Source organism: Lissotriton vulgaris, chromosome 3_1 (genome assembly GCF_964263255.1).
Source record: "Lissotriton vulgaris chromosome 3_1, aLisVul1.2, whole genome shotgun sequence".
Taxonomy (NCBI): Eukaryota; Metazoa; Chordata; class Amphibia; order Caudata; family Salamandridae; genus Lissotriton; species Lissotriton vulgaris.
The window spans coordinates 321,637,232-321,659,382 of record NC_141689.1 but is presented as its reverse complement, the minus strand read 5'-3'; the positions used below and the strand labels follow the sequence as shown (position 1 = coordinate 321,659,382).

At 46.8% G+C, this 22,151-nt stretch overlaps 1 protein-coding gene across 6 annotated transcripts in view; it reads left to right on the top strand.

Annotated features, from left to right (window-relative positions):
- PRLR (prolactin receptor) overlaps positions 1–22,151 on the top strand; it is a 570,112-nt gene that overhangs the window by 527,939 nt on the left and 20,022 nt on the right. For all 6 annotated transcript variants that reach the window (XM_086960518.1, XM_086960519.1, XM_086960521.1 and 3 more), the window contains one exon: positions 5,026–5,167. In XM_086960518.1, coding sequence (XP_086816644.1) covers positions 5,026–5,167 — 142 coding nt within the window. The remainder of the gene's footprint in view (positions 1–5,025; positions 5,168–22,151) is intronic.

The window sequence follows — 22,151 nt, the reverse complement described above, 5'->3', positions numbered from 1 at the left end:
AGGCGGACACTGGCTGGATATTTCCTCATTTACTGACCGTTTTATAATTCCAAAGAAAAACCTCGGGACGGAGAGAAAAAAAATGAAATACCTAAATTAAGCAATACAGAGTGGTCAGCAGACAGGCCAGATTGTTATTTACACCCACACACATTAGAACCACTTTACAGAGTTTGCCAGTGAAAGCGCTACTTTCTTTTTTTCTTCTTTCTTTGAACAACATTGTTTTCCCACGGGAGGTGCACAATTTCTAAAGGGACTGCAATACCTGGTTGATGAGTGGAGTGAAAATGTTTAATATGATCGTTTTCAACTGTTTTAGTTATTTTAGCTTATAAAATGTGTACTGCAGCTCTGTGTTCGGGGATGTAATTTTTTTTTTTTTTTACCAAACTGCTTACATTTTGAAAGGATAAAAGCGATGGACATTGAAACGGGTCCCTTGCAGGACTTGTAGCCATGTCCTGAATTTTTCAGGCAAAATCACTTACTGATTTCTGAATAATGAGTTTAAAACTGTTACAGTAACCATGTTGTTCCTGAATACATTTCACATGATTTGCTTATTCTTGCATTCCTTATGAGTGGTTTTTTTTTTCAGGGTGTTATTCATTTTTTTTTCAGGCAGCATTTTACTGTTGTCTAGTGCATAGTTTGAATTTAGTTGCAGCACAATTGAGTTGTAGCTGAAGGCAGTGCAAGTTTCTCTCAGTGGGGCACTATGCTGTTAAGTGTGGCAGAGGATGTGGCACTTGACCAGAGCTGCTGAATTCGGAACTGGAGCACCATTTTCAGCCTTCATGACCAGTCCACCAGACCGCACTCCTGACAGAGCTCATTCCGATGCTACACCTTAGAAGGCCTGATAGACCTTAGAAGCCCTGGTGTCTTAGCACCCGCAGGTGGACCCCAACGGTGGCAAGTGTGAGTTAACCTGGAAGGTCTGTCCACCACAATCCATACTGCAGTTCACCTCCAGTCTTGCGAGCAGGCATACAAAGAAGCACACCCTAAATCGACAGTGACTGTCACTGAAGTCACAAGATCCTTGATGCCAGTCCACCACAACCATTGGTACCACTGCCATCGGTGACTGCATCAACGCCAACCATATCAAATTGGCGGGTGCTTTCCTGGCGGTCAGAAAGACCAACCGCCACACACCCTACTGGCTCCTTGAGCCCGCCAGTGCGCGGGAGGGGCTCTTGGTTCCTACAATGCTGGTGGTGCCTACCAGGCACCACAGTAGGGCTTACAATACCCCTTACCCGCCAGCCTACCCATGGCAGTTCACCCGCCATGGAAAAGTTGGCGGAAAGGGACATTGGAGGCCCATAGCGGGCCACTTTCCCCTCAGCCCCCAGACATGGGACCTGACAGAGCGTCCACCTCCCCCCTTCCACTCCAAAACCGCAGAGATAATCTGCGGCATACCCCAAGGCTCATCCCTCAGCCCAACGCTGTTCAACATCTACATGGCACCACTCGCCCACGTCGCCTGACAGCACGACCTAAACATCATCTCCTACGCCGACGACACACAGCTGATCCTCTCCCTCACCAAGGACCTCCACACTACCAAAACCAACCTCCACGAAGGAATGAAGGCTGTCGCCGACTGGATGAGGGACAGCTGACTGAAGCTGAACTCGGACAAGACAGAGATCCTCATCTTCGGCTCAACCCCTTCTGCCTGGGACGACTCCTGGTGGCCATCGGCACTAGGAGCACCCACCAACCACGCACAAAACCTAGGGATAAACCTCGACCCCACACTCTCCATGACAAAGCAGGTCAACGCCGTCTCCTCCACCTGCTTCAACACCCTCCGCATGCTTCGCAGGATCTTCAAGTGGATCCCCACCGAAACTAGAAGGACGGTCACCCATGCCCTTGTCAGCAGTAGTCTGGGCTATGGCAACGCACTCTACGCAGGAGCCCCGGCCAAACTCCAGTCACGACCAACACATCCAGAATGCCTCCGCACGACTGATCCTCAACGTACCCCGCCACAGCCACATCACACCCCACCTGAAAGACCTGCACTGGCTCCCCATCAACAAGAGGATAACCTTCAAGCTCCTCACCCATGCACACAAGGAACTCCACGACACCGGACCGGCGTACCTCAGCAGACGACTCGGCTTCTACACCCCCGCCCTCCAGCTCCGCTCCGCAGACCACGCCCTCGCCATCGTCGAGTGACCACCGGTGGCAGATCATTCTCCCACCTCGCCACCAAGACATGGAACACCCTCCCCATTGGCCTACGACAAATCGAAGATCTTCTAACCTTGAAGAGACTCCTCAAGACCTGGCTCTTCGAACAGTAGCAGCCCCCCCCCCCCAAGCGCCTTGAAACCCTCACAGGTATGTAGTGCACTTTACAAATGCTATGATTGATTGATTGACATGTCAGTTTTTACATTGCGGCAGATGATGTAGCCAGCAGCACCTGCTACAATGTAAAAGATAGGCACTGCGAACGCCATAGTGGCGGTTGCATTGTAATGCCTATCGTCGGGCCATCACCTTGAAGGCCAGCGGTCCCATTCCCCGATTCGATGGCAGACGGACTGAAGTCCGCCTGCCTTCATAATCAGCCCCCAAGTTTGCAAACTTCATGGTCTCTGCTTCATGCACAAACACTTTTAACATGTGCAGCCTTCTTTCGGGCCATTGGAGTTATGCAGCAATGGAGGCCAAAATTATGTTGCAGTGTTGACTAAATGAATCAAAAATAAAAAGGCTGCAGCGTAATGCGGTGCATTTTATGATACTTTATTATTTTAACATATTTATACATACTAACAGCCTCTGCAAAGCTTTTGCCTCATTAGTACCTGTGTAACATACAAATGCAGCACAGGGAATGGTGACCAGTCAACCTTTGCAAAGGGCCCTACACTTCACAGCAACATAAGTCACATTTCTTTTAGTAATTTTTGAACCGTTTGAGCGACAAAATTGTTTTGGGTCAAATCGTTAGATTATGCAGCAGATGATGTATTATGTGTCAAATCTGATACAGCCATAGTTAAGTGGAATATTTTTTTCCAATTAACTTAATTTTGCCCCATTATTCTGGTTGATCAATTTATTAGTTCCCCAAACCCAAAAGTCGAGTTTGGGCACAATTTGCATTTTAAAAGCAGTCCTACAACACAGGGCTACTTTTAAACTGACCTCAGGCTTCAGCAGTGCACACATGCAAACGCAGAAAGGGCTGCTGGCCTCTAAACTGCCATGCCCTAGTATATTCTAGGGACTTAAAGGTAGTTCTAATCTCCCTGCCCTATTATGAACTAGGGCCTTATAGGAGAGGTCATGCCAATCATAGGGGTACCCTAACCCATAGTGCACCCTAGTGTATGTAGGTGTTTTCACAGTATCTTTAAGTGTCTCTTTCAGAATAGCACTGGCCCTGTGCCTGTTCAGAGGCCAGGGTCAGTCAGAGTCAGGTACCACCAGTACCAGTCAGCAAAACTTTGGGGAGTGCCCAGGGCACAGGATGGCTTTGTAACACTAAAGAAGCACACACTGAGAATTTAAAACATAACACCATGGTTGGGGGGGTCTCTTTAATAATCGGAATTGATTTATATCCTAATGAACCCATTTTCCAACATTAGGATAAGGAAATACTGGGGAAAAATCATAATGTTCTAATCTATACCTTGAAGTTTTCATGCAGCTCTTTGATGACGGTTAATAGCTCACTGTTCAATGTTAGGATTTTAACTTATAAACTGCAAATACCAACAGACAAAGGCAGTAACTCACTGACCAATTTACATGATATGCATTTTGTGATCTGCGTGCTACACATTCTTTGCAGCATGCATATTAATCCACTGTGTCTACCTTACCAAGAGTCAAAACTTCCACTTTTCAAATCATAATGCACTTGCAAACACGACGCCCCCACCCTAAGTCAGCCACCTATGTTTGCTTGGTACATCAAGATGATTCATATACATGTTTTTTTAACATTTGGTCTGATTACTATATGAATGTAAATAACAATAAAGCATAAATAAAAATTGTTACAGCATGCCTGCTTTTCTTAATATTTCATTCGAAAGTATGCAATTGTATTTGTTTAACGGGCGGTGATTTGTATAGGGTCACTGGAAAGTCCACAAGGTTGTCCCTGTCCCCCCCAGAATTTTAGTATCTCCTACGCCCCTGCAACCACCTCTGCGGTGTCTGTAAAACTTACCTTTTGTCCCCAAGTTTTGTCCTGAATTTTGACCTTTTGTCCTGAATTTTTGTCCTGAATTTTTACACTCACCGTCCTGAATTTGCCCCAATGCCAGTTGGTCACCCTAATAGTCACCCATGATACATGGCTGACGTCAATGGCAAAATTCTGGCACTGCCTTATTGTTTGTAATTATTGACATGAGAGCACCCATGAACATGGTGAGCATCCATGACAAAATGCTTGCCATGGCACTATGAAGATAATTACTGACGTATTGGAGAGATCATCCTCTCCACATTTTAAAATCCAATCTTGGGGAGCATCAGACTTCATTCGCTTTGCACGCCATAAACCCATTTACATTCTTAATGTGTTACCTTCTGCACCTATGGCTTTTGAGCAAATTTATTGAAAACCGCGCTCTGAAGTATGCTATTTTACACAATTAAAAAAAAATGTCTTTGGAGGGAAGAGTCCTTAAATGTATAATCCAATTTATTCTAACCGTAACTGTTTATTGTAATATATAATGTCATCCCACTAGTCAGATCAGTTTGGCTCATAGGTCATTTTGCTTCTAAAGGTTGGTCCTTTATAATTCGTCAAAGAAAATCTATTGTACTCATTCATTATTTTATTGCACTCATGGCCTGGAAGGTCTGGATTGTAGTCACATCTGTTTGACTCATAGTTCTATTTAGCTAGAGATCGCTCTGTTTGTTGATTCATAAATCAATATGTTACATTATGATTTTAATTTGCAATCTGTAATTTCTACCACTGTGTTTGAAAAATAATGTTCTTTCTTCTTCCTTCAGACACTAACTGCCGGTAAACAACGACAGCTCAAGGTGTTTAGTTTAAATCCCAGTGACAACTACATTGTGCAAGTGCGCTGCAAATCTGACCATGGGTTTTGGAGCATGTGGAGTCCAGAAAGCTACATCCAGATTCCAGACAGTAAGTGCTCAATTGTCACCGCTTAAAATGCAAAAGCTATGCTAATAGTTTTACATCAGCAGTTGCCGACCTGCTACATACTTGTTATTGGGATTCAACACAATCATTATTATTATTATTTATTGATTTATACAGCGCATAGCTGCCCCAGCTACGGGGCGTCCCAGTGCTACCCAAGAAACGAATGCCAAATGCCACTCTAACAAACCCAAAGAGTTAAGCCGGGAAGAGCCAGGTCTTTAAAGCTTTACGAACGTTCAGATGATTCTGATGTCCTCTGATAGAAAGCGGAAGGGAGTTCCAAAGTTGGGCCGCCTGGACCTTAAAAGATCGACCACCAGCCCTGGCTCTTTGAAAATGGGGGGTACACACCAATCCCAAGTTGGCGGAGTGAAGGGGACTGTTCGGGATGTACTGAACCAACAGATCTGCTAAGATCGGAGGGCCTTGTTGTGACAGAATTTTATGCGCTACGCACAAGGACTTAAACTGAATTCTATTGGCTATTGGTAACCAATGAAGTTTAGATACCGAACAGATAGCCAACAAAACTTGGGCAGTGCTAGCAAAGCACGGGCCGTGGCATTCTGAATTCTTTGGAGGCGTAAATTACAAGATTTATGAGCGCCTAGATAAAGGGAGCTGCCGTAAGCCAACCTGGCTAAAATTGTAGGCTGTAGGATAGTTTGGTGGATTTTTGGTTCAAAATATCTGAGTAGAGGATTTAACCCCCTCAAGAGACCAACACAGACCCCAGCAAGAACTTTAGATTGGGTGTCGAAAGAGAGATCCCTATCTATCCAAAAACCGAGATTCTTAACCGCCTCTTTGGGCGGTGGCGCTGGTTTAACTGTTCTGACCAAAGCGCACTGTCTCTCCCGAACACAAGAATTTCAGATTTAGCAGCATTAAGCTGCAAGCAGTTGGCTTTCATCCAGTCTGCGATTGCTAACAGGTCCTCCTTAAATTTAAGGAGATTATTTTTGCACTTTTTTCTAAAGGCAATAACTAGCTGGGTGTCATCGGCATAAGAAACCAATGACATCCCTCTACTTTTTGCTACTATTGCTAGGGGGTGAACATAGATGTTAAACAGCGCAGGGCTCAATATTGAGCCTTGTGGAACCCCATGCTTAATGGCATACACCTGCGAATGGTGCAGTGGTACAGCAACCTGAAAAGTTCTGCCTTCTTAAAAAGAGCGAAACCAGGCCAAGGCAAACACCCTGACCCCAATATTCTGCAGCCTACATAACAGGATGTCATGGGAAACAGTGTCCAAGGCGGCACTTAATCCAACAGAATCAAGGCTGCAGAATCCCCGACATTTAGGCTGTCCCGGATATCCTCGGTCACGGCCAGCAGCACCGACTCAGTGCTGTGGCGTGGGCGAAACCCATTTTGTGAGGGGTCGAGAATATTGTTCTGCTCAACAAATTCAGCAAAAACTGTATTTACATACGATTCAGTAGCTTTCCCTAAAAAAGGGAGTTGGGAGATCGGGCGGAAGGTGCCCGGGTCGGAAGGTTCCAAGGACGTTTTTTTTAACAGAGGAACAACTTTTGCATGTTTCCATGTTGCCGGCAATGATGCAGAGGTCAGTGACAGATTAATCCATTGCCTAACCGCTGGTAAAATTGAGTTGGAAACAAGACAGAGTTGGTCAGGTCTCAAGGGATCGTCAGGGGAACCAGATTTAATTTTAAAACAAAGAGATTCCGTCTCAGAGAGTGAAAGTAAAGGAAAGGAACACAGCGTTAATTCAGAAGTGACCAACCTGACTCAACTATTCTATCAGTGTTGACCCTAGATGAATGGGAGCAAGTAGTTGGAAGGTTATTATTAATGGTCTCCACCTTACGCAGAAAGAAACCTGCAAGTTCATCACACTGAGCATTGGAGGAGACTGGGGCATCCGCATTCACATTAGAATGTTGCATCTTTCTGAGAAGGGAAAAGATCATTTTAGGGGGATTCTTACTTTCCGTAATTATAGCAGCAATGTATTCAGCTCTAGCTTTCCGGATCAGCCTATGATATGTCTTAAATGAATAGCCGTATTTATTTTTTGCTTCCAGATCATGGTCAAGCCTCCATGAACGCTCCAGTTGCTTATAAACTTTTTTAGCTTTCACCAGGGTTTCATTGCACCAAGGATTAGGTGGCCCTTGTTTCTTCTTTGAACTGAGTTTTGCAGGAATGCTTATATCTAATGCCTGGGTCAGCCAGTCCTGGAAAAGAGTATCAGTTACCTCTATATTAGAAGGGAACTGTGGTTTCGAACTTGACAAAGAGTCCGACAATTGACTAACATCCAATTTATACCAAGGACGTTTCATCACAGGGCGGGGACAATGCGGAGCAAGTTTCCCTGGCTGCTGAACGGAAAAAGGAACCAGGAAGTGATCAGACCAGACCAAGGGAAACGGAGATGACACCGTAATTGAGCCCAGATTAGAAAATATAGGGTCGAGCAGGTGGCCGGCCACATGGGTACAATCAGCCACATGTTTTATTAGTTGACAAGCCTCTAGGTCAGCTACGAAACAGGCAATGTCCAATTTGCAGCTATCTTCCAGATGAAGATTTAAATCACCTAAGATGGTAAAGTTTGCTGCTTTACTAGCAAGTGGAATAACCTTATTCACTAAGGCTTGCCTAAATACATTGGATGGGCGGGCAATAGATAAGCAGTCTCGAAACCGGTAAATTGTGATTATGGGTGATTTTTAAAAAAGCATTTTCACGAATATCCTCCTTCCTAAAACTACATGAAAAAGGCTCCTTAAGGATTAGTGTAATACCTCCACCACGCTACGTTGATACATACTATAGCCTGGGGGAAGTTCTGCACCAGAGTCCTGTGTTAGTCAGGTCTCAGTCAAAAAAATTCCAGTTGGAGATTCGTCTGTAAGTAGGTCAAATATCTCTGTGTGGTGTTTTGCGAAAGATCGGCAATTTAAGCTGAAAAACCTTAGCCTGGTTGAGCCTGAAGGGGGGATACCACTCCTAACAGTTTTATAGTTAAAAGAACATTGTTCACACAGAAATGAATCGATCAAAGGAGCCCAAATATGCGTTGAACAACTAGAACAGTTTGTGTTAAGCGATAGGAGCTCTGAACGTGTATACATTAGCCTGACATTTGTGATTTGGACAGAATGACTGGCACCTGGCAGCGTCCCAGCGCGGACGGGCGCAGACGGGCTTGCCTTTGGCGCGCCACCGGCACGTCCGCATCAGGTGCGATTTAAAAGGTCGGTGGGCAACAACAGCCACCTCCGTGATGCGGAAGCCAGTAATTTTATCAAACACAAGTGTGGCAAATTCTAAAAACGAGCAGGTATTTTAAAAAAGTATCTGAAAGTATTTGAAAAAAATCATTCAACCAACTCTAGAGAAAGATTCTGGCCTGGAATACTCAAATAGCAGTTGTAATCTCATGTTTAGAAAAAAGACTGCTCTAAGTCACCAGACAATAGTTAATCAATCCCTAGCATTCAGTCTGTACCAGGACACTAGCAATTCTGAAAATTAGTAATATCATTGATGACTTTCTTTCACAGATGTGCCCAGACCTGGATACATAAAAGATGCTATGGATTACATCATAAGATTCAGAGATGGAACAGCCTTACCACTTCTGTACCGCTCATTCTCGACTATAGTCGGCCCTCACACAAGCAAGTCAGGACAGTCCCTTTAAATTCACCAATTCAATATGGATGAGTCAAATTAGGGAACACATTATCAGTCCTTGCATGTCAATGGGCATGTACAATCATTTGCTAGTTAACACAATTATTTGAGATTAAATATTAGGTGTATTATTTTATTAGGTTGTTCCATGTAAACTTTGCGTACCCCCTTGGTAGCTTGGCAGAGCAGTCAGGTTTATCCTAGAGGTATGTGTAAAGTGTTTGCGCAAGACACACACACACACAGTATTATATAAAAATATGTATCTGTATTGCATATAAACATAGACCAAAACAACATACACCAATAATCAATTTGCCAACCAGGCGATTGTCATAACATCACAGTAAGTGGAAAATTATAAAGACTTATGTGTTGCACACTTCATAAAAATACCATCACTGTACATATTATGCAGCTTCTGAAATAATACTCGTTACCCTGTCATAGCAAGGTATAATACTACACATATCATAACATCAGGCCTGAAATGCAGCAGTTAGGTTAGAATGAAAACACTTAAATCACAATGTGCCCCTCGTAGGGCAGAAATCACAAAGCCATGCCATAAACATTCAAGGAGCAGCAATCTGCACTCCTAATACATGATATATGGTACTGTGCACAACATGTAGGTAACAGGGACACCTGCACACCTACCAAAGGAACTGCAGTACTTGATGGACTTCACCAGAAGAGGACCTCTATCAAGGGTTTCCCTCCCGTCCTGCTGCTGGTTTAAACTTTTCAGGGCCCCCAAGGTATGGCAAACCTGGGGGAGGGGACCCGGATACTGTAGACACAAATGGGGAGACTGTGCTGGGTCCCCTGCAACCAGGGCAAAAAGAAATTAGGCCGCTCTGTCGATAACGGCGTGGAGACATCACTGGGTGCACCACGGCAGGATTTCAACAAGGCAGCTGCCCACAAACCTGCGGTGCAGCTGCTGCAATATAGCCCAGTGTAAGAGCCAGGCTGGGCCCAAGGTCACTTCTGAAATGGGCATCTGCTGCGGGTGGACTCCTTGGTCGGGGTACCCCACTCTACAGGGGTGATGCTAGCTGTGGTGAGTGGGCGAGCTCTTCAAACAAATGGTGCAACACTCAGGCTGTCCCCACCTTAGTTGTTGGCGACTTTGCACATGGTGCCTCGTACACAGGTGCAGGCGGGGCTGGGGCATGGCGATGCTGCCCCAGGGTAAACTCTCCACCAGTACTACCTGTTGGACCGGGACTCCCTGCAGCACTACGATTAGCACGTGAGACATGCACAACTTTAATTCCCTCTGTACATAAACAGGGCTCAACAGGCGCTGTTGGAGATGGAGACATGCTGCCAGTTGCAAATCAGGAGCACACAATAGCACTAGCCATGCACTGTTTGGAGCCAGGAACAAGTTAGCCTGCACTTGAAGTGAAAAATAAAGCGCTCACCACACACTGAGAGCACTGGTGGGACCACACAAGCAAGAAAAGTAGGCAACAGGCCAGCACATAGGGTCCTTACAGGCAAAAAGGCAGACCTTCCAGCAGGTCAGCACAACAAAAACAAGTCCAAGTGATGGTTTTCCTGACAGCACAGCAATCCACAAGTGCAGTATGTAGAGCCAGCAGCATCTGGTTACAAATCTCACACAGTGCCTAAAGTCATGGGGTTAGAGTCCCTGTACTTCTACTCAAAATGTGGAGGTAACTTTAAACAAACTTTTGAAGTGCACACCACCCCCATTCAATCCCCATGCCCTGGCTCCATACACACTACAGGGGGTGGAGAGAACATTGTAAGCGGCCAGGCTCAGTCTTATTCAGGTGTCAGTGACAATTCCTCCCACTGTCTAGCTCAGAAAGACCCATCAGGATATGCAGAGCACACCTCAGCTCCCTCTGTGACTGTCTAGAGTGAATGCAGAAACAGGTCCCTGTCTGTCTAAACCATTGGAGTCAGGCTGCAAAGCACAAAGAGTCATACGCTCATAGAAATGCCCACTTTCTAAAAGTGGCATTTCTAAAATAGTAATGAAAAATCCACCTTCACTAATAATCAGGATGTATAACCCTGCCCATAGGGCTACATAAGACCTACCTTAGGCGTGACCTATATGTAGTAAAAGGGGAGTTCAAGACATGACAAGTAACTTTAAAGGCCAAGTCACTGGGGCAGTAAACTGTGTAGTGGCCTGAGACACAGTTGAAAAGCTACTTCTGTGGATGGCGGTAGCAGCTCTGCAGGGCTATTAGTGACATTTAATTTACAGGCACTGGGGAAATGGGATACCACTGTACAAGGGACCTACAGGTAAATTAAATATGTCAAACAAGTGTAAGCCAATCATACCAAGTTTAAAGGAGAGAGCACATGCACTATAGCACTGAACAGCAGCGGCAGAGTGCCCAGAGTCCTAAAGCCAACCAAAACAGGTCAGAAGAAATTCAGGAGGAAGGATACAAATTTTGGATAACTCCGAAAAAAGGGCCAGGTCCAGCAATATACATGACAGTTTGCATTTAACTACCCCAAAAATCAACACCCCCTCTATTTATACAATGGCATTTTCCAAGCACAATGACCAAAACAGAAAGCTTCCCAAATTGTAAATAACTGTAATAAAGACCTAATCTCTCAAAAAGTGTATTTTCATGTAAAATTCAAGTTTTGTAGTAATAAATGCACAGCAGTGCTGAACATACATGGGACTCTTTCACAAAACACCTGGGCATACAGTCACAAATTTGCAATTGTAGCTCTACTGATAGGGTTGAAGCAAATTTGCAACTTTTTAGGAATTCAGTGATGAACATGTTCACAAAACAGCTAAGAAAAGGTCCTAAATATGGTCCCATTTGTTACAGCTATGTTTTTCAGCACATTTCTGATTTTTAAACCATTTAGATAGCATTCATGGAGAACTCCATGAAGCCTCTGGAAGTAGCCGATTAACAGGAGTTCCCGCGTGTGTCTCTATTTCCTCATATGGAAATAGAACAGGTGTACGATTCTGCATGCGAAGATGTGAAGAAAGGTATTCTTCCACTTGTAGAATTCTTTTTATTTTTCTTCTTGAGAAAATAGTTGCACCACCACCATAAATGTTGGGGTTACCCCCTTCTTATTTCGACCCAGAACACAGTTTTACTACATTTGGCCATGGTAAATTTATAAGTTTTTTTAAAGGTAGGACCATACCTGTAAAATGTTTGCTGAATACCCAGAAATTACTGATTCTTGGTGTTTAGCAGCTTATGCTACTTCACCGATATAGGTAGCCTCATGTGTAAGATCTGCCTCTAAACATGCTCACATTGAAATTCCACCATACAGAAGAAATATGTATGAGAATACCTTCCCACCATTCCTAAATTTTGTGAATCAGAAATTTAATTTTGCTCTAACAAATTTCAGAATTTTCTGACTCCGAAGAAGAATATTGCCCTTGCAAATGCGGTTATTTATGAAACATATGTAAACACAATTATATGTATAAGTGGTTTCATGGAGATCTACTTGCACATTTTTGATTAAAACCCTCAGAGCAAGTTTATAGGTGTTTATCACATTTCCTGATGGATCTGCCCAAAAATGCCAACATTTATTTATTTTGAATTTGTAATGCGCCTGGCTGCCTCAGCAACGAGGCGTCACTTTGCATCTACATTTATTCACACAGAAATTTAACTTTTCTGTATGAACAAACCCATTTGCAAATGTAAAATGTTGCCACTAAAACATTCAGCCATCTCTAATATTATTGTGTATTGTGATTTCTGTATGAACAAACCCATTTGCAAATGTAAAATGTTGCCACTAAAACATTCAGCCATCTCCAATATTAGTGTGTTTTGTGATTTCTAAAAATGTACACCCTAAATGCTTAGTGGATCTGTGAGAAATTAATAACTAGAATCAATGCAAATTAAATGCATATTGTAAAGTTATTTTTTATACTTACTTCTTACAGCAGGTAACTCCTTCTAGGTGAGTGTAGCCAATCTGATCGCTCTACCTGGAGGTAAGTTTTTACAGTCTTCTAAGGTTAGGGCTGGCTTTTCCTCAGGATCTTAAGTGTCTGGTGAAGCTACAACTAGCCGCTAAATGGGGCCTTAAAGGATTCAGAAGTGCTCACTGCTGTAGCTATATTTTCTGATGTACAACCATCAGCAGTTTCTTCTTGTTCTTTACTAAGGTATAGGACCCCTTTGATGATCCTTTATCATGAAGTTAAATTGTTTTTCAAGGTACTGAAAAACGTTGGCATGTTTGCTTGCTAAGCACTAATAGCATTTACTCCAGTATTGGAACTTTCATAGATTCACATGCCTGAATTATTCCCCGTCGTCGAGACGGGAGTCTCCGGTACATAAAAAAGCAATGCATAGCAGTATAGCAAACTGAAAAGAGGCCTAGGCCCATTTTCCTTTTGCAACCTATAGCCTTCGTTATGTAAAAAGGCCCAAACTTTTCCCTGAACCAATCAGCTGTCCTCACCCTCTAGAACACTCCTGAGAGAACCTCTTGCCCCTCAGATTTTCTACCGCACGTTGTGCTAGGGAGTCTCCTTTGAGCTCTGCTCAAAATCTTCAATTTATACTCTGTGACTGGAATTTGGGAGTTCCCCTTTTTCTAGATTGAGTTTTTGGAGACTTCTCTATTTCTTCTACCATGGCTGACAAGGAGAAGAAAAGCTTATTTAGAGTTAATGCGCTAATGCGGCCCTGACATGTGGCATTCTCGTCCCTTCTGACCTCCCGCCAACGGTCGATCTTCACGACCCAACCCCCCCTGCACCTCAGATCACCACCTCCTTATTGATCTATTACCTTAACACCCGTTCCCTCATTCGACATCAGCTTGAAATTTTTCAACTACTGCATCAAAGCTTTGTCGATATCCTTCTCTTAGCAGAAACATGGATTACAGAAGATTCTGCCCCCGATATTCTTGCTGCAATCCCTACGGGATATTATATCATGCACGCCAACCGGCCTGCTGGAAAGACTGGTGGCGGAGTGGCGGCTATCATTCGCTCTATACACACCTTCTCGGAGATCACGATGGCCCCCATTCCAAAAACAGAACACCTGGCGCTTCAATTCACCTCCCCTAAATCATCTTTTGCCTGTGTTATCTTCTATAGACCCCCTGATCCTATGCCTCTCTTCCCCAAACTCTTCAGCGACGCTATCGCTCAACTGACTATCAACCACGCTAATATCATCGTAATCGGTGATTTCAACTACTGGCCAGCGGATGTCCATGAAAGCCATTTATCAGTGGAATTCACTGAACTTCTCAAAGGCATGAACCTTTCCCAACATATTCACTCCCCCACCCATCTGAAAGGTCATACTCTAGACCAAGTCTGGACATCCAACCTCAACATCTCACCCCCCTCAGTCTTTCCATGTTCCTGGTCCGACCACCATTTCATCTCCTTTCACCTTCATCTTCACACCTCGCGTCTTCCCATTCGCACTAAGAACAAGATGGCTCGCAATTGGAAAAGGGCTAATCTTCCTGACTTCCACGCCTCACTGGCATCCTCGGCACCATCGCCGCTATCCTCAGTAGAGAATCAGGCTGAGAAACTCGATGAATGGTTACGCCTAGCTAGCGATAAAGCTGCCCCCCTGAAAACAATCAAAACAATGCGCCCCCATGATGCTCAACGTTGGTACACGGACCAACTTAAAGCAGACAAACTCGCCCTGCGGCAAACAGAACGCCGTTGGCGTCGCCACTACGACCCTCAACTTAAACTCATATACACTGAGTCCTTAAAAACCTATAAAAAATCTATTTTGGAAGCCAAGACGGCCTACTTTTCACAAAAAATTCTGAATTCGAATAATAAAACGAAAGACATCTTTTCAATTGTAAATGAGCTCTCCCTTCCAGACCGAGTCACCCCCCAACCTCAGCCGACACAAACTCTATGCGACTCACTCAATTCTTATTTCATAGAAAAAATAACAACTATAAAACATAATATCCCTACCCCTGCATCTCCTACGCCTCCTCCTCTGCCTCCCCCAAATACTAGCACCTTGACTAAATTCCCACCGATCTCTCTACAAGAGTTTTCATCACTTCTTCATAAAGTCAGTTCGGGATCCCCTAATGATTGCTGCCCCCCGCAGGTTCTTAAAGGAGCCCTTCTTGCTTGCCCGGGCCCCCCGCTAGCATTACTCAACAACTCTCTTGCTACCGGAGTGGTCCCATCCTCCTTCAAGCAAGCTGCCGTTTTACCAATTCTGAAGAAACCCAATGCAGACCCTACAATACTCAGCAATTACAGACCCATTTCCCTCCTCCCCTACTTAGGCAAGATTCTGGAAACTTACGTGACCCGCTGTTTGAACTCTTTCATAGAGCAATCATCGTTTTTAGATCCTCAACAAGCTGGATTTAGACCCCTCCATTCCACCGAGGCGGTCATAGTGGCAGTCATGGACACCCTCAGGAAAGGAGCTGACAAAAACATCTCTCAAGCCCTTGTCCTATTGGATCTCTCAGCGGCATTCGACACGGTCGATCACACCATCTTGATCGACCGTGTCTCTAATGCCGGCATCCAAGGAGTGGCCCTTGACTGGCTCAAATCCTTCCTCCACCAGCGCTCACAGTCCGTCCACCTCTCCACTTTTTCCGCACCCTACACTCCCCTTCACTGTGGTGTCCCACAAGGCTCGGCACTATCCCCTCTTCTTTTTAATTTATATCTCCAACCACTGTTAGCCACCCTCCGCAACTTCCCGGTCACAATTTATAATTATGCCGATGATCTGCAGCTAATTTTCCCTGTCGATTCCCTCCCCTCTTCCCGCACCAACTTCCAGTCCACCATGCTAACCATAGCAGAGTGGATGTATCACAGCCACTTAAAGTTAAACCCCACCAAGACCGAGCTCGTCTTGGTGGGTGGCCCCAATCACCCATGGAATGCCTCCTTCTGGCCTACATCTCTGGGGACGGCACCCACTCCTGTGAGCTCCGTCAAAAGCCTGGGGGTGATCATCTCCCAAGATCTATCAATGAGACCTCACATCAACGCGGTAACTTCTGCCTGCTTCTTCCACCTCAAGCGAATTCGCAAGATCAGCAGGTTTCTTAACAAAGAAGCCCTGACCCAGGTTGTCATTGCGCTCATCACCTCCAGGCTTGACTATGCCAACATCTTGTACGCAGGAATTCCTGCATATCACCTCCATCGACTTCAGTTGGTGCAGAATCAAGCTGCCCGCCTGATTTTCTGCCAGCCCAAACACCAGCACGTCACCCCCCTACTCCGTAGTCTGCATTGGCTCCCTGTTTCAAAACGCTGCATCTTCAAACTGGCATGTACCACCTTTAGGGCCCTCGAGGACGCAGCTCCTAGGTTCATCTCATCAGCCTTGTCCCGTCATATTCCTGCCAGAGCTCTTCGCTCAGCATCTTTGAATCTCCTTGAGGTCCCCAGATTTAAAAGAAAAAGGCACGGTGGCCTGAGCTTCTCTGTCCTGGCTCCCGCCACCTGGAACTCCCTGTTCGAGGCATGTGGGCTGCTAAATTCATATCTTAGCATTAGATCGCCACCTAGTGTTGGGTCCGGATGATCGCACATTGTTGTCCTGGAAGAGTCTTCGAAGTATCCTGAGATGGGTGGCTCCTCCCCTGGACTACAGTGCGCATGGGCATCGGCTCCATCCCCAGATTGTTTTTTTCCGCCATTGGGTTCGGATGCGGTCTCGACGTCTCTCCGTCGGAACCGAATAAACATCAATCTTTACGGCCAAAAGGCTTGGATTCTTTACGTCGGTATTGTTTGCGTACGGTCTCGAGTTCTTCCGTCTCTCGGAGCCGGATTCAGCGGAGTTTGTAACACTCTTCGGACATCGAGGCCTTCTCATCGCGACTCGACAACAAGTTCCCAACATGGAGCGGAGTCCGTTTAAACTCTGTCCGCTCTGTGGGTCCAAATACCCACACATAGACGTGCATCCGGTCTGTAATAAATGCCTTTCGCCGGACCACGACGAAGGCAGTTGCAGGGCCTGTGCGAGTTTCAGGTCGAAGAAGACTCTCACGATTCGGCGCGCGGTGCGCCTTGTGGCCAAACAGGCGGCCCCGGATCCAGAAAACATCTTCGACGACCAAGAAGACGAGGACCAGAGCCATCATCTTCAAATCTCCCCGCCCGAGACGGAGGTCGAGGCCGATCCGGAATATGACGACGACAGAGTCGTGGATCAAGACCTTGAATACGTCGACGAGGTAGGGGACGACAATATGGTTTATGGGGCCGCGGAAGATAGCTCAGGGGACGAGCTATGCCCCGAAGTGGACGGACATCAGGAGAGGGTCGCGGGATCGCCTGTCGGCCTTACCCAAGACCCTGGAGCGCAAGCCACGGCCTCGCCTGCTGGCCCGGCCACGGACACACTTGCTGCGCCAAGGGTTTCGAAACCGAAACTGAAAGCAACGGTCTCGGCAGCACCTAAGATGGCCGACCCGAAACCGAAACCGAAAGTCAAGGACACAAACGTCCCTAAGATGGCGGTCGTCACCGCAAAGACACCTACACCGGCAGCCTCATCGACTCCGTCGACCTCCGGTCCACAGAAGTCGAAGAAACACGCCGATTCCACAAGGTCAAAATCGGCGCCGGAGGAGAGATCCGCTAAAAAGAGTGGCACGCACAAAACTAGCGCGTCGGCGCCGGCAAAGCCAGCCAAAGCAAGCGACACAGCCCCGGCTCCAACGGGGACATCTGCGCATCGCTCCAAGGACTCGGGGTCGGCGCCGTCCATCCCTCCAAAGGAGCACCGGAACGTCGCTTCCGACGGCAAGGCCGCCTCGGCGGTGCCAAAGACATCGGTCACCGACGCATCTCTCGGTGCTTCTTCACTACAAAGAATTAGGGAGAAGGCTTTTTCTTCGTCGACGCCAGCGCCATCGACGCAGAAGGCGGCAGACGTCCCGGTCAAGCCCGCAAGTAAACTCCTCTTCCTTCTACCGCCAAAAGTGGCGCCGAAGGCCTTTTCATCGAGATCGACGCCAAAGAAGGCGGAATCTTCTACGGCAGGGCCATCTTCGGGTCAGGTGCTCGACCAGGAAGAGGATTCGGAGTGTTTCATAGATGCGGACACGGGGAAGTTAACCCTTTACAAAAGAAAGATCACTTCGCAGCCGGTGGAATCCTATGTCATTCCCCTAAAGAAGAAAAAGTTTCCACAAGACGCCTCAGGCCTCATGGAACCTATCCAGCCTCCTATGGGAAGGAGCCCAACACCGTCTCCAGACCACTCTGAAGGTGAAGGCTATGGTGAAGATGAACAATACACGTTCCCAGCCAATGAGCCTGAGGCACAGCCAGATTCATATGATGTCATTGGGGACCATGGCACCCAAGACATGGGACAAGACCCACAGACTTTCAGTACACGTGCGTCCCCTACAGAGGATTCTACAGGTTTTCATGCACTCATTGAAAGGGCAGCTGCTAATCATGATGTGGACATGCATGCTGACCCAGTTGAGGAAGACTTTCTGTTCGACACCTTTGCAGTTTCGGAGAAAACAGTAAAGACACTGCCTATGCTCAAAGGGGTCCTCAAGCATGCTGCGGACATCTTTAAGGAGCCTACCAGGGCGAGGGTGGTCAACCCACGTATTGAAAAAAAATACAGACCAGCGCCTGCGGACCCTGCATACATTCGAGGACAGTTGCCGCTTGACTCCCTGGTGGTCGCAAACGCACGCAAAAGGGCCAACTCCCAGTCAACGGGTGAAGCTCCTCCCCCGGATAAGGAGTCCAAAGTGCTAGAGGCAGGAGGCAAAAGAGTGGCTGCCCAGGCTGCCAATTTCTGGCGAATTGCAAATACACAGGCACTACTGGCACGTTATGATAGATCACATTACGACACACTAGAGCAGATTGTGGAACACCTGCCTCCGCAGTTTCAAGAGGGCACCAAAATGATTATACAAGAAGGGCAACTGATCTCCAACGCGGCCATAAAGTGTGCACTTGATGCCGCGGACACAGCCGCTAGGGCCATTAACACCAGTGTTATGCTCAGAAGGCAGGCCTGGCTCCGCATATCGGGGTTCAAACCTGACATTCAGACAACCATACTTAATCAACCAGTCAACCCGGATAGACTGTTTGGTCCAGATGTTGACACCACCCTGGAAAAAATTAAAAAAGATACTGAAACTGCTAAATCTATGGGGGCCCTACAATCACAGCAGTTTCGTGGCAATAATTTTCGACGCTCAGGTGCCCGTGGAGTCACCAGAGGACAGTTGGGTCAGCAGTCACAGTTCCCTAGAGGTGGAGCACAATCCTCGTACCCCAAACAAAACAAGAGGGGCTACAGGGGAAACAGCAACAAAGGACGCGGCAAAGGAGGCAACAATTCACGCTACTCTGCCCCAAGCAGCCAGTGACTCGCTGTCACTGCCCCCCGACCACTTAACACCTGTCGGGGGGAGAATACAACAGTTCCTGCCCGTCTGGATCAACATCACCACAGACAGGTGGGTGCGACAGCTTATCCAGTACGGTTATTGTCTAGAGTTAAAATCCACTCCACCCAACATTCCACCAAGGCAAAGGCCTATGTCCGCAGAGCACTTGCACTTATTGCAGCAGGAAGTGTTGGTGATGCTGCAAAAAGGAGCAATCGAGCTCGTGCCAGTGGGGGAGGAAGGCACAGGGGTCTATTCCCTGTACTTCCTCATTCCAAAGAAGGATGGATCTCTCAGACCAATTCTGGATCTCCGTCCCCTCAATCTGTACATACTGTCAGAGCATTTCCACATGCTTACACTGCAACAGATTCTTCCTATGTTAAACAAAGGAGACTTCTTAGCAACCTTAGATCTCAAGGATGCTTATTTCCACATTCCGCTACATCCGTCCCACAGGAAGTACCTCAGGTTCACTATCCAGGGCACGCATTATCAGTTCAAAGTCCTACCCTTCGGAGTCACAACTGCCCCAAGGGTGTTTACCAAGTGTCTGGCGACAGTGGCAGCGCACCTCAGGAGGCAGAACATCCATGTCTATCCCTACCTCGACGACTGGCTCGTTCAAGCCAGGTCGGAACAGCAGTGCGCCGCGGACATGTCAACTACCATTCATCTCCTTCACGACCTGGGTTTCTCGTTGAATTACCCAAAGTCACACCTTCAGCCGGCACATGTCCGGCAGTTTCTGGGTGCGTCAATCAATACCCTGACGGCCAAGGCGCAACCAAACCAGGTCAGGATAGACGGCATACAGTCTCTAATCCAAAAATTCAGACCGGGACACTCACTTCCAGCAAGAGTGTTCATGCAGTTGATAGGCATGATGGCCTCCTGCATCTTCATAGTCCCGCACGCACGGTTGCATATGCGCCCGCTACAGGAGTGCTTAGCAAATCAGTGGACACAGGCTCAGGGACAATTAACAGACCTAGTGTTGGTTACCAGTCGGGCATACAACTCTCTGCATTGGTGGACTCCACACAACCTTTGCAAGGGCCGACTGTTCCAGGAGCCAGTGCCACAGGTTATCCTGACAACGGACGCATCTCTCCAGGGATGGGGAGCTCATCTGCTCACTTTCACAGTGCAGGGACTATGGACGACGCAGCAACAGAAGATGCACATCAACTATCTAGAACTGATGGCGATCTTCATGGCGCTCAAGTCCTTCATTGTACATCTGTGCAACAAGGTGGTGTTAGTCCGGACGGACAACATGACCGCGATGTACTACATCCAAAAGCAGGGGGGCACCCACTCACCACAGCTGTCTCACCTGGCTCAGAGCATGTGGAAGTGGGCCATTCAGAGGAACATCTTCCTCATGGCAGAACACCTCCCAGGGAAGGACAATCAGATGGCGGATCTGCTCAGCAGATACAGCCATCAAATGCACGAGTGGGAGATACATCCATCGGTACTCCAGCCGTACTTCCAAAGGTGGGGTCGTCCAGACATAGACCTGTTCGCCACAAGGGAGAACACAAAATGCCAAAGCTTCGCCGCCAGGTTCCCACACCCCCAATCGCAGGGCAATGCGATATGGATGAACTGGTCAGGCAAATTTGCTTACGCTTTTCCCCCGACACCTCTGATACCACTGGTGGCGAGAAAACTACGGCAACACTCGATGACACTTATCCTAGTTGCTCCAACGTGGGCGCGCCAAGCCTGGTACACCACGTTCCTCGAACTCTCAGTGGTGCCGCATCAAAGACTGCGCCTCACGCCCAGACTTCTGACGCAGAACCATGGAGAAATTCAGCATCCAGATCCGCAACAGCTCAACCTGGCGATCTGGCTCCTGAAGTCTTAGAGTTTGGATACCTCAACCTACCTCCTGAATGCATGAACATCATCAAGGAGGCGAGGAAGCCATCAACCAGAGCATGCTATGCCGCAAAGTGGAAGCGTTTTGTCATTTACTGTGCGGACAATGACATAAACCCGCTAGATGCATCTATCCCAAACATCATTTGCTATCTGTTACACCTTTATAAGTGCAAACTAGCGTTCACTTCTATTCGGATACACCTATCCGCCATCGCAGCTTACCTTCAAAACAGGCAGCATCTCTCAGTCTTCAGGGTGCCTGCCATTAAAGCGTTTCTTGAAGGTCTGAAACGAGTCATTCCCCCAAGAACACCGCCAGCTCCGGTGTGGAACCTCAATGTGGTCCTCACCAGACTGATGGGACCACCATTTGAGCCACTGCACTCGTGTGACCTGCAATTCCTGTCGTGGAAAGTTGCTTTCCTAATTGCGATTACGTCACTAAGGCGGGTTAGTGAGCTGCAAGCGCTCACAATACAAGAGCCTTTCATTCAAATTCATCCAAATAGGGTAGTGCTACGTACTAACCCCAAGTTCCTTCCAAAGGTGGTGTCACATTTTCATCTCAACCAAACTATCGATTTGCCGGCATTCTTCCAGAACCCACAAACAGTGGCAGAAAGAATGCTCCATACGTTAGACGTACGGAGGGCATTGATGTACTACATAGACAGGACACAACACTTTAGGAAGACGAAACAACTCTTTGTTGCCTTCTCACCACAACACAAAGGCAACCCGATTTCCAAAGCGGGAATAGCCAGATGGATTGTTAAGTGCATTCAGATCTGTTATCAAAAAGCCAAGCGCACTTTATCAATACCCCCAAAGGCACACTCCACACGCAAGTTGGGGGCATCCATGGCTTTCCTAGGAAACATTCCTCTAGAGGACATTTGCAGAGCAGCCACGTGGGTTACACCACATACCTTTACAAAACACT